The 13,153-nt window shown below is 42.1% G+C and overlaps 1 protein-coding gene across 1 annotated transcript; it reads right to left on the bottom strand.

Annotated features, from left to right (window-relative positions):
• Positions 1 to 4,223: 4,223 nt before the first annotated feature.
• On the bottom strand, positions 4,224 to 12,289 carry rx1 (retinal homeobox gene 1). Its single transcript, XM_085265477.1, has 4 exons — positions 11,595 to 12,289; positions 10,854 to 11,189; positions 7,014 to 7,267; positions 4,224 to 6,744 (listed from the first exon to the last, which is right to left on the bottom strand). Exons 2-4 carry the CDS (start codon positions 11,161 to 11,163, stop codon positions 6,226 to 6,228), a joined length of 1,083 nt encoding a protein of 360 aa, XP_085121603.1. The 5' UTR covers positions 11,164 to 11,189; positions 11,595 to 12,289; the 3' UTR covers positions 4,224 to 6,225.
• Between the last annotated feature and the right edge of the window lie 864 nt (positions 12,290 to 13,153).

Raw genomic sequence — 13,153 nt, 5'->3', positions numbered from 1 at the left:
GAAAGAACTTTATGAATTTTGTTACACTACTGATCACGTTGGCTTCAGTCATTTAATTGACTTCCTAATGTGTCACCTGTGTTCCTGGCAGTGTTGGTCAAGTTACTTGAAAAAAGAAATCAGTAACTACTTCCCCAAAAAAGTAATCCCATTACTTTACTGATTACTTATTTTCAAAAGTAATTAATTACTTAGTTACTTTTTAAAAACACGATTTACAACCTGAATAGGTGATAAAGCGATAGATCTTTCAGCCCAATTCTACTTTTTCTACATAATCCATCATACAAAATGTAATCAAATGGAAAAGTCTCTTTTTAAAACTTGTTTTATTAGTTTTAATCTTTTAACTTTATGCATCAAGCAAAAATTTAATTATCTGCAACATTCTCTGACTGGAAGAAATTAGTTTAACATTTAAACCTATTTTCTGCACATTCCAGCTCATAAAATAAAGTATTTTTTGTGTTTACACTCAGTCTTTCAAATAGATGCAAGTGAAACACAGCAGAACATAAATAAAGTCAAAGACTCAGCGGTCCTGTTGCTCTATTTTCACCTGTAAAGCAGGAGTGGGGTAGGCGGAGGTTTACCCTGGTGCAGGTGTGCCGCGGTCAGTGGAAGAATCCGTGAGTTTCTCTGTGAGTTTCCCATTACGTCATAGCTACTCGGTGCTTGTTGGAAGTTTAGGGTTTTTTTCGCTGTAAAAAGTTTTCTTCCCACGCACAGCGGACACTAATGTTTTTGTCACTTTTTATGGAATCAAACTCAAAGTAAGGTCAGTACTTCCACGCTTTAAACGCTGCACGCTCATACTCTCTCTGCACTCGATATATGATCCATTGTTGATCTGCACACAGCTGTTGTCACCAACGTCGCACTCGCTTACGTCACTGTCATGAGACGTTCTTGCAAAGAAATCACGGTTTTAGTAACGCAGCGTTCCTACGGTAAAGTAACGGTAATCTAATTACCGTTTTTGCAATAGTAATCCCTTACTTTACTCGTTACTTGAAAAAAGTAATCGGATAACGCGTTACTGCCCATCTCTGGTTCCTGGTAATTGGCTGGTAATCAGTGGTAATGCAGAGTTTGCATGATTAGGTCCCGAGACGTCAACTGGGACACAGAAGAGGACAGTAGGAGGCTTTATTTCACATTCTTTCAGTATGTAGAGGTGCAGGTTATACATATGGTAAAGCCTTTGTTAGCACAAAGCAGAGACTTCATATTTATTTATTTTATTATTAATAAATGCCACCTTTTTTTGCACCACTCGTGCCTCAAGACTTCTTCAAACATCTCTTAAATCTTTTTGGTAGCTGATATTAACAGCTGCCCCCTCTTTGGGGTCTCAGTGCGACACACACCCCCATTACCACCTCCTTGGAATACCAGGTGCTGTAAGTTTAGGGGTGGGTGGAGCATCCTTGACTCCTCCAGTCCGCATGCCAAAGCATCCTTGGGTAAAGTGCAGTTGTCCCTGATGGGTTTGTGTGAGTGTGCATTTTACATCTCTTGCATTTAGGTAACTATGACAACAGATGTCATTGTTTATGTTTAATCAGCTTCCTTGTTGTGTAATGATCCAGAAGGATTTATTGTTCCAGGTATCAGGGAGAATTAAAGGTTGTGTTCCTGCTTCTTAATGCAACGCCACATTTGGTGATTTATTGTCTGACATCAAGCAATATGTGGACAAGACTGATTAATCACATGTCCAGATTATATTGGATAATGTTTTGGGTGAGCACATTCTTGTATGTAATACTGTGATGTATTTTTAAAAAGTTAATATTTTTATCAAATAAGACCAGAAGTAGTGGTTGAGTAAATGTTAGTAGCATTGGGACAGGAAAACGACCCTCTGCCAGAACCTTTTTCCTGCCGATCTGCTGCTCCTTTTCCCATGCTTTCCTTTGTGCCACTCACTGTGGCTCAACGCATGCCTACCCCAGCCCCCGGCTGTGACTGTAGCCCCGACCCGGCCCCAGCTGAGCAGTGCCAGCAGTCCAGCAGTTAGTTAGTATCCGCTCAGGCCCGGCTCGGCCTCGCCCGGCCCGGGTACTAATCCCTGGTCTGTCAGAGGACCCCACTCTGAACTCATCCTGCAACACAGGAAAACGCTCTAATTGGGGGATTTTCTACATCATTAACTCTGATGAGCACCCACCCCACCCCCTGTCTCCCCCTCTCCACTCTCCCTCTCTCTGCATGTCTCTCACACCCACACTTTTCTCCAACTTAATCTGGCTTCTTCACATTCTCGGCCTCTTTCATCCTTTCGGCAAAAGCTTGACTTTTTTTCCCCTTTTTCATTCAGGATGTGTTGTTTGCTTAATTATTCACATATGAGACCCTGACAGTAAAGTAAAAAGTGTGTAAATAGTGAAAGTCTTACCTGTGCACTTGTTATATTCACAAAAGAGCTAAAAGCCATTTCCACAGTTTGAGGTCCTGTATTACTTTTCTTGGGTAATCCTTTAAAGAAAAAGTACTTACTGACTTTTCAATACAAACTTTGTTCTGCACAAATTTTCCCTTTTAAGTAAAGTGCAAAACATCGTGTCACCACATTTTTTTTCTTATAAGGAGAATATGCTGGTGCTGAATGCTGGTGCTGAATGCCCAGAAGACAGTGGAGATTATTGTGGACTTCAGGAAGCACACAGCCCCACTCCCCCCCATCATCCTGACTGACACCCCCATCACCTCTGTGGACTCATTCCGCTTCCTGGGTACCACCATCACCCAGGACCTGAAGTGGGAGCCCACCATCACCTCCGTCATCAAGAAAGCCCAGCAGAGGATGTACTTCCTGAGGCAGCTGAAGAAATTCAACCTGCCAACACGGACGATGATGCAATTCTACACTGCAATCATCGAGTCCATCCTCACCTCCTCCATCACCGTGTGGTACGCTGGAGCCACTATCAGGGACAAACAGAGACTGCAGCGTGTTGTGCGCTCTGCTGAGAAGGTGATTGGCTGCAGACTCCCATCTTTGCAGGACCTGTACACCTCCAGGACACTGCGGCGTGCAGCTCGGATCTCAGCTGACCCTTCTCACCCTGAACACAGTCTGTTTGACCTGCTCCCCTCAGGCAGGAGGCTCCGGTCCATTCGCACCAGAACCTCTCGCCATAAGAACAGTTTCTTCCCCTCTGCTGTTGGACACATGAACAATAACCATATGACTGTACCCGCCACTAACACATGACCCTACGCTGTGTCACTGCATCATTCCATGTTTGGCACTGATCACCACCTGCACTCATGTATATATCTTTCAACGTAGCACTCTTAATTCTTATTCTCATGTATATATCTCATGTATAGCTCATGCACATATCTTTCTACGTAGCACTTTTAATTCTTATCCCTACTTTTATTTTTTCATGTCTATTTAAGTGCTATTTATGACACTATGTTTGCACTGAAGCACCGCAGCAACTAATGTTGTAAACCTGCTCAACATTTGGCAATAAACCCCTTTCTGATTCTGATGCTGGGATGAAATATCATGACATAAATATGCATATTAAAATGTTGTATCTGTGTATTGCACAGAAAAAACTGTATGCAACTTATTTTTAAAATCAGGATATCTTGCTGAGCTCTGTAACTTGGATCTAATTGCAACACATCTATTTTCATGTTAAGAATTTAAAAAGATCCTGCAAAAACGTCCATGCTTCATCCACTGGCTTATCCATATGGTCCTTGAAGTACGGTCTGCTCAGCCCTCCATCTGTCCAGGACAGTGTCTCACATGCTGAGGAGCCCAGCGAGCACGGCGGCACCGGCCCTCTGTGAACATGTGTTGCAGCGGCTGAACCTTGCAGCCTGCCTGCCTGCCAGCCTGCCTGCCTGCCTGGGGGCAATTAGGGAGCCGAGCCCTGTGGTCAGAGGCCCCCCTGGGAAGTCCTGATTGATTGGAGTCTCATCTTCCTAACAGGCTGGCATCCTGCCACAAACCCATGGAAAAGCAGAGAGGATTGAGAGGGGTAAAAAGAAAGAAAACCATGACAGAGAGACAAGGCGCACAAGTGTTTGCAGCAAAAAAAAAAGTCTCTGCTCATGTATGTCAGATGACAACGATTATACTGTAGTAATCTTGGATTGCTCTAGTAGTCTTAGGGAGGTTAAAAACCCCACAGTGACTGTGGGAATGAGTGCATAGGTCAACATGAAAGCACTGCAGTGAGAACGCAGAGATACAATTTCTATCAAACTATATTTATTTTCAGTAGATCTCCATTTGTTCCAGAATATGAACATCAACAATCCAGACAAAATCCAAAAGAAATAAAACAACGATATCACTAAGACAGACATAACTAGGGCATGTAAGACAATAAAAATAACTAAAACTAGTGCAATCTTGTCTGTTATCTAACCTTTGGCTTATTCTTGGCCCAAAACATTTATGCTGCAAACTAAATGTCCTGTTAACACATAAGATAATTCTGGTTTCCTGTGCTGTGTGAGGTCACCATCGTGTAAAACTACATGAAGACAGATGATGAACAGCGGCTGTAACATTACTTATCCCCTTTAGGTCGGACAAGAGTGAATTTCAAAAGTATCCAAAAAAAAGTGGGGTGTGACTTTGTAACAATCTGGGCAGAAATGAGTCTCCTTTTTTATTTTTAACAAAAGAAAAAACACATTTTATATAGAAACATAAAAAATGGGTTTCTAAAATTGCACTTTAAGAGGACAGAGTTTTCTATCCCTCTTGTTCTGTTAAAAAGTCAAAAAATATATAAATTTCAACCTCCAAAGATTTGTTTGAGATGGTACCTGCACATGCAAAAACATTTCAGTGTCACAGTCTTATTTATTTACCTCTACTGTCCATATGAAGCATATTGTGCTCCAACTTTAAGATGATTGGGGCTTAACCCTGTAACAGATGGCATAAGACTAATATTGTGTCACTAATGACCAAAGCAGTAACAATCCATGTTTCCTCTTGTTTGAAAAAGAAAAAAAAAAACTACAACAAAATGGTTACAAGGGCCTATTTAGTGCAGCCTGAGACCGTTTCTCCCCCTTCTGTTCGGGACAAAGAGGATGCACTTGGATCAATTGTGTCGAACAAAGACCGAACTATGTGGGGTGATGCATCACACAGGGCTCTTTCTGCTGCCCTGCACGTACACGCAGCCACCCAACACTGAGCTGCCAACAGGTTTTCTCCTCCAACAGTCACTCAAGCAAAAAGAGGGCTACTCCGCTGACTAGCCTGCGTTTTTTTGTCTACTTCCTCTGCCTTTCTTCTGCTTCCTCCCTTCTTTAAAGCACAAGTCAGAAAAAATGTATCCGTGCAGAGATATTTTTGGTATATTCCCGGTCCCAGTTGAGGTGACCCTTTTCCCACCAGATGAAGATCTCTTAAAGAAGCTTCTCCTCACTGATCATCTTCTTCCAGTCACACCAAGATATCTAAAACATGGACTCGCGTATCTAAACTGCGTAGCAAGTAGAAACATAAATCATAGTACAGGTGGACATAAAACGAAAACCAGCTACACGGCTTTTATAATTAAACAGATTAGTGAGATGAGCAGTGACACTGTAGTGTGTCTTCATGCCTCGATGTCACATTAAACAGAGACCAAAGGTCCATTCACAAAGTCCTCTAAGACTCTGATTTGCAGACCCATGAAAATTCGACGGCTGGACTAATTAGTAAAAACACAAATGTGGTGTAAAAAAAAAATTAGAAAAGAAAAGCATGAGAATGATATTTTGCTCGACTCAAATGATTTGGATAAATGAAAAGTGATGAATAAGAATTCCCGCATTTTGGCAGTTTTTAATGATATAGCGTGTCTTCACTGTTGGTGCACCCAAAGAGCTGCAGCAAGGGCTCAGGCATGAAACGTGCACTCAGAGCCTGTTTGTGACTCGGAAATACTTCTAGGTGTCATAAACCGTTTGTTTCACCAAGAAGACATTTGTTTTTAACGAACCCAAGGCAACAATAGACACCTAGAGATTGTACGAGCAAAACTATCGGAAACTTTTAACCCGCTGAAGGTTTCAGCTGTTTTTTAAGGGGGAAGAAGTAGAAAAGAAAAGAAAGTCTCCCCCCCCAAACAAAAATTCTTACGTCCTCAGCTTTCACAGTTCAGAATCCACTTCTTTCACTTAGTGGCGTAGCACGTGACGTGTGTCACTTCCAGCATTGCTCACGTCGACCGCCGAGCTCGTTAGTCACATGGGTTGCCAGGTCTTGTCCATAGACTGGATGTGTTCCTTGGCTTTCATCCTCAGCGCAGCAATACTGGAGCTGCGCTGGTCCACATCCTCCAAAGGGTACTTTTCAGGGTATGGTGCTGGACACTGATAAGGAGGAGGAGCCATGCTCTGCATCCCTTGACCCATGGACGGATGGGGATGAGTGTGAGTGTGAGGGTGTGGATGAGGACCGTGAGGACCGTGAGGACCGTGAGGAGCGTGGGGGGTGGAGTTGAGGAAATGGTGGCTTGGGTAGCTGGGCTGGAGGCCTTGAGCTGGACCCATGAAGCCTGGGATACTGTGCACAGGTGTAGCACTGGACAGGGGAGAGGTCAGCCAGGGTTCCAAGGGGAGGGAGTTGGTCATTGGACCCATGCTGGTGTGAACCGGTGCCGGACGGTTGAAAGAGAGCATGGGTGAATCGTGGAGCTTCATGGTGCTGGCGTCCATTTTTTCCTGCCGGCGCCATTTAGCTCTGCGGTTCTGAAACCAGACCTGGAAGAAAATGACAGAAAAATAAGGTACGTGTAAATATGATGGAGTGCAGAGTTTTTCATTCTGGGTAGGGAAATATACTCGAATATACTCGACAACACTGGGGGAGTTTTTTGGATGAATACAGCCTTTCACGTAGTGTGAATATGAGATTTTATTCCAGAATAATGAGAATATCTCTAAGAAAACCCCAAAAACAAGACAGAAACGTTTGAAGTGCTTCTTAGCAATCTCTGAAATGGTGTTGCCTTTAATGTAGTTCACGTTACCTGAACTCTGACTTCGGGGAGGTTCACCTTCATGGCGAGCTCCTCGCGGCTGTACACGTCTGGGTAATGGGACTTTTCAAAGGCACGCTCCAGCTCGTGCAGCTGGTAGGTGGTGAAGGTGGTGCGGTTGCGCCTGTGTTTCTTCTTGGGCTGCTCATCCTTGCTTGGGTCCGGAGACTTGCCTTCATCGCTCTCTATACTCTTCCTCAGCTCGCTCAGTTCCTGATCACATTTGTTTGCAAATAAGCCGGAGTCTGTGGAAGAGCCCAGGAAAAAATATTGTGAGTTTTTATTTCCTCCACATGCTTTTTGACTGGACTAAGTGAATGAGAACTACAGTTTAGAGAGAAATACAAATGGAGAATGCAGTTTCCCACTTTCCAGTAGAGCAAACATTAGTTTGACACCTGCAACAATAGGCCACTGTAGGTCAGTGAAGCAAGCAATTCCCTGTACCTCAATGAAGCTCCAAAACATTCCTAATCGGATTTAGGAAGCTTTTTCCAGTGTTTACTTTTCTTCAAAGTTAAAAGGTCTTTAAAAAGAAATTTGAAAACCACAGTTTTTATCACCACGCTCAACAGCCACTCTTAGATTGTTACCATTTTTGGCTAAGCTCACAGCAGATCTGAAAGAATCTATTTCCCCCGTGCAGGAGAGCCAAAGCACGGAAACGTCCCGAGTTCTGTCCGTCTTTAGGATCACAGATTACTGACAAGCTGGTGTTTACAGACACTACAAAGCTTTCACTGTCACTGTTCCTCCTCATAACCCTCCCCGTCAAACGATTCCTCTCTCAATTCTTCTTCCTCAGCTCTATTTCTAATCGAATCAACGTGCATATTCATCAACAGTATACAGAAACCAGACCAGCCAGCAAACTGATTTAGCTAAACAAAGTACAGAGATGATGATCCAGGAATAAAATAATCTACTCGAGTTAAGAGTTAATAAGTGCCAAGCTTGGATCTGACTCGAAGACTTAATTTCATTCAGGATGTTAGATAAGTTGCAAATCGCAGACAGTGGGTTAAGCTGATTTTAATTAAGGGCTAATTTTGTATTTAGGTAAACAATAGAAACATCAGTATCATCAGTATCTCTTACACCAACTAACATATAGTGAGACGAGCAAAAATCTCGTTTTTTTATGAGCTTTCAAAGCATTTCTGTTATATTCAGCAGTTACTCTACAGAGCAGCACAGGTGTTTATCTAAAAGTGTAAAGGTGATGGCTGACATTCGCCATATTTTTGCTCTGTTTTGGTCTCTATCAGCCCTCTAAGGAAGTATTCAGCTCTTTGCTTTAACAGATGTAACTGTAACAGATTAACTGTAACAAATGTAACTGTATCAAATGTAACTGTAACAGATGTAACTGTATCAAATGTAACTGTAACAAATGTAACTGTAACAAATGTAACTGTATCAAATGTAACTGTAACAGATGTAAATGTATCAAATGTAACTGTAACAAATGTAACTGTATCAAATGTAACTGTAACAGATGTAACTGTATCAAATGTAACTGTAACAAATGTAACTGTAACAAATGTAACTGTATCAAATGTAACTGTAAAAGATGTAACTGTAAAAGATGTAACTGTAACAGATGTAAATGTATCAAATGTAACTGTAACAGATGTAACTGTATCAGATGTAACTGTAACAAATGTAACTGTAACAGATGTAACTGTATCAAATGTAATTGTAACAAATGTAACTGTATCAAATGTAACTGTAACAGATGTAACTGTATCAGATGTAACTGTAACAGATGTAACTGTATTCTGACTGCAGATATTTTTCAGGTTTCTCAGGCTGAGAGATGTGAGGGCTAGACCCCGATCTCAATGAGACTTCTTCTTCTCTGATTTAATAACGACAGTTCAAGACTTTAAAGAGCAGGAAAAGGTCATTTCAAATCTCGGGGTCATTTAAAAACGCCGTCATCGCACGACCAGCTCAGACCGTGTGGTTTACAATAGTCTCGGCTGTGTTAGCAGCAGAGAGTGCATCACAGGTGAGGCAGTCTTATCGGCTGCGTGTGTTTGTGAAGAATTGATTTATAGTCCCAATTTTTTTGACTTCCTAAAAGCTGATATTGGTACGAGTCCTCATCGCTCATCAGTGCAGCTCCAAACCAAAACAGTCATGTTTAAAGGCAGGAAGTGAAATAAGGGACTGAAGCTACAGGTCATAACATGTTCAGGAATACACTTTTATGTTGAATGACATTTCAGAGCTTCAGCAGACTGTGTACGAATCTGAATGCTAGCTTGTTTCTGTTAATGGGATGCGGTGATGGAGATGAAGGAGGGGGTCGACTGTGGTCTTTCTGCTGGAGAAACGGGAGCCGAGGCAAAAGCAAAGCAGGGTTTTGGGGTTCATTTATCCACCTCTCATTAAGCAGCTATGACAAAGACCAGGCTCCGACAAAGGCAGAGGTCAGGCCTGGTTCAGTGACCAGCTCTTGGCCTGTCAGCCCATCACAGCCACTGGTCTGAAGCCTCCCTACTGTTTATCAGCCAGCAGAACATCTCAGCACGGAGAGGAGAGGGGGGTGGCCCGACTGACACCGAACACAGAGAAGCTGCTCGGTCAGGAGGAACTGGGCTGACTTCACACAGGATGGAGTGATGTCATTGGTGTTGATGGATGTTAATGCACTGAAACCAAACTGCATCTGAGTCACTTAAAAGCAGTGTTTCTGCTTCGTCTCCGGTTCACAGGAACAACTTTTTCTCTTGTTCCTGCCACAAAATCACCAACCACCTGCCTGATCCTGTGTGTGAAAATAGCTTCAGATTAAACATGATTCAATTTGATTCTAGGAGCGAACGATAACAATAAAGAGCGATTGGACTACGGTACAATCTAATCTGCACAGAAGAGAAGATTAGGGGAATTCCACAAGGGGATGGGATTGGTCTTGGGGACATAAACCCCCTACACCATCTTGTCCTGTGATTTATCTCTCAATCTCAGTCCACACGGTGGAGTTAATGCAGCTTTACATGCCAACGGTGTTTAATGCACTGATTTCGAATCAGTGCGTGAGAGGTTTTCATGCAAAGGTGGAATAACCTCATTTAAAGTGATCAGACTTTTGACGATAGGCTGTTGAAATAATACGAGCTGTAATTATAACTGAATGTCACAGATTTGAAGCTGCTTTTGTTACTCATTTTGTGTATTTTGTGTGTGTGAGAGTTGAAAATCAGATTTTGGTTTATTAGATTCTTACACCAGATTCTAAATCTCAGGTCAAAATAAAGGCCTGGGTGTTTGTGTGATGTCCTTTAAGTGGCTGTTTTTATCTAATTGTGTTTTAAAATGTTTGCTTCACTTGTTATTTATGTCATTTGATCTGTTTCCTGTTTTTTACCACAACTGCCGACAAAACAGTCACGTCACGAAGCTTGACTGGTTTATTCTGGTTCCTGAGCGAGGTTTGGACTATAAAAGGCTCGAACTGTGTTTGTGGTCAGATAATATCCTGTTCAGCTATCTGGTAGTATAAAAACATATTATGTTTGCCCAGCAGCATCAATAACTTCAGTCTACCTATGTTCTGCATTACATCATTCAAATCCTTAAAGTTAGAAAAAGCAAAGATCACTTCAGTCCAGCAGTGCTGCTGCTGCTGTATAATCAATATCTCTGACCATCTCTATGCTTTGAGGCTTTGATGATTCACCCTCAGTAACAAACTCTGCAGCAGCTGATCCATACTGCTCAAAGAGTTCACAAAATTTAATGAAACAAAATCATCTTAAAAGGTGGTGCTACTCTTACAAAATCAGCTTTGCCAGGATGGAGAGCAACAGCCGGACTCACCGTGGTACTGCTGCTGCTCTGTGCCGCTGCTGCTTCTCAGAGAGGAAAGGTGCCCGCTGTAGGACGGGTGCGACGAGGGCTCCAGCTGCTTCCCGGTCTCCGCCAGGCTGTCTATGTTCACTTTGTGGGGTCCGGGGGTCGTGGCGGGACTTAGCAAGGGGTCCTGCTCTTTGCTGAAACCCAGGATGACATCGATGCTGTGGACGCGGCCTCCCACTGCAACGCCCCCACCTTTACCCAGTTCGTGGAAATTGCTGGGCGAGAGACAGCTGTCGTCCACCATGCTCATGGTATCCAGCGATAAATGCATTCGAGCGTCTGGGCAATCACCTGGGCCTGGGGTCGAGGGAAGATGTTTGGGTGAGGCTACGCAGACGCAGATCACTAGGTCACCTAGGATGACTGTTATCCACCTAAACCTGATTATCTTCTTCGGAGGCCCAGAGGGTCAGAACCCCGTAGACTCTGAGTGTTCCAACAAACCACTAATAAGATTGTGACTGTGGGTCAACTTTACACACAAAGAGGCTTTCTTATAAAACGTTTTACTGCTGGACTTAATTTTATGGAAACTCAGGCTAACATTTTTAAACGTAGTCACATTTTGGGTGAATCTTTGGACTAACGTGCACTTTTCCTGACAAATAAGTCATGAAGTTGTTGGATTTCCAGCAAATGATTCTGTGTTTGTTACATAAGAAGTAAATAATTAGAGCCGAATGAGACCGTGGCAGTGCTTACCTCTTGGAAGTAAATATGCTGAAGTACTGAAGTTACTGATGCCAGTGCTCCACCTGTTCCTCTCAGCAGCTCTCCCTCCAACTTCACTCTTCCCAGATCCGCTATGTGCACCGCCTGCAGTCGCTCAGCTGGCGTTGATTGCCTAGCATTTCTCTAAATATATTCGCTTTGTGTGACAAACAGCCCCAAACAGATGCACTCCAATGGTAAAGAGCATTTAGTAGCTGAGTTCAGACGCTATCCACTCCAGCTCAGAGAGGAGAGTGGGAGAGGAGTGAGCCGGAGAGAGAGAGGTGGACAAAGCTGAGGCGGCGTAGGAGGTGAAACGAGGGGATTAGGAGAGGGCTGTTAATTGCAATCCTTCCCCTTTAAGAGTGATTGGCGGCTGTTTTCTGCTTAAGAAACTGTTTTAAATGTCATTTTCATTTACCCCCGACGGAGAAGGCCCGGCTAACGAAGCCCGGACGAGACTTTCTTTCATAAATTTATTGTTTTAAAGACAAAAGAATCGCTCAAAGTTTTCACTAATCACTGCCGGGACCCCTTTGTGTGAAAATACTGCAAGAAAGGAAAAGGTGAAATTGTAATGCACACAATAGAACAACAACAAAAAGAAAACAATTTACCGCGGGGTTTATTTTGTGTAATAAAAATGTAAAATACAACATGTATGTTCTGTGTTGGTTCTCTGTCAGATTTGCAGGGAAGTTGTGCTACTACTAGTTTTATTAACTACAAACTAAAAAGCAAAGTGCAACAACGTAACCACTGATGTACTCAAAATATATCATTTTAAACAGATCAGGCTTGATGCATATAATTATTTACCATCTTAATTTCTGATTTTTCTACTTTATATGCACTGTTTTTATTCCGTTATTAGACATAAACTTTTATTATCGGCAGCCTGCGATATTTAAACCTTTAATTCTCCTTTTATTGTTCTGTCATTTCAGTTTTGTTTTATTTGCATATAAAGCAAGTTTGCATGAACCACCCACTAAAAGAGATTAATGGAAGCCAGTCAGTTGTTTAAATGGATTAAAAAGAGAGCTAATGTTTTATAGTGTGGTTTAAATTAATGGTAACATTTGTATATTTATTTATTTTTGTTTGTCTGATAACATTTATTTAAAAAATAAATCGGACATTTCAAACAGTTACTCGCTACTTGAGTAGTCTTTTCGCCAAGTACTTTTTTACTCTTACTTGAGTAACTTTTTTGACGACTACTTTTCACTTTTACTTGAGTAATAATATTTTAAAGTAATGCTACTCTTACTTGAGTACAATTTTTGGATACTCGACCCACCTCTGGGTTTAATGGCTCCACAGTTAATCAAATCAGTCAAAATAAGACATCATCCATCAGCTCAAAGATAACTGTAACAAAGACAAGAACTGCCTTGGCTTTGGAAAACCCACTAAATATATTTCAAATATGCTTAAACAGTGGAATAGGTGACAGAAAATACCTGTGGTGACACAGAACATCTACACAATCTCTGATTAAAAATGCCACGTCCATTTAAGACCATAGATTCAAACTATTTCATAGA

This window comes from Mchenga conophoros, linkage group LG23 (assembly GCF_057382185.1).
Source record: "Mchenga conophoros isolate Kocher_MC1m ecotype Shallow Benthic linkage group LG23, M_conophoros_male_GT1.1, whole genome shotgun sequence".
NCBI lineage: Eukaryota > Metazoa > Chordata > Actinopteri > Cichliformes > Cichlidae > Mchenga > Mchenga conophoros.
Note: the sequence above shows the minus strand (reverse complement) of the source record. Positions and strands in the feature narration are given on the sequence as shown.

What these genes read in the sequence shown, in the direction of transcription:
- rx1 (XM_085265477.1), bottom strand. Translation starts at nt 11,163, where the DNA reads ATGCATTTATCGCTGGATACCATGAGCATGGTGGACGACAGCTGTCTC. An exon ending in AGAGCAGCAGCAGTACCACG is followed by an intron (nt 7,268 to 10,853) that starts GTGAGTCCGGCT and finishes GCTCTTCCACAG; the next exon opens with ACTCCGGCTTATTTGCAAAC. An exon ending in TCCCCGAAGTCAGAGTTCAG is followed by an intron (nt 6,745 to 7,013) that starts GTAACGTGAACT and finishes ATTTTCTTCCAG; the next exon opens with GTCTGGTTTCAGAACCGCAG.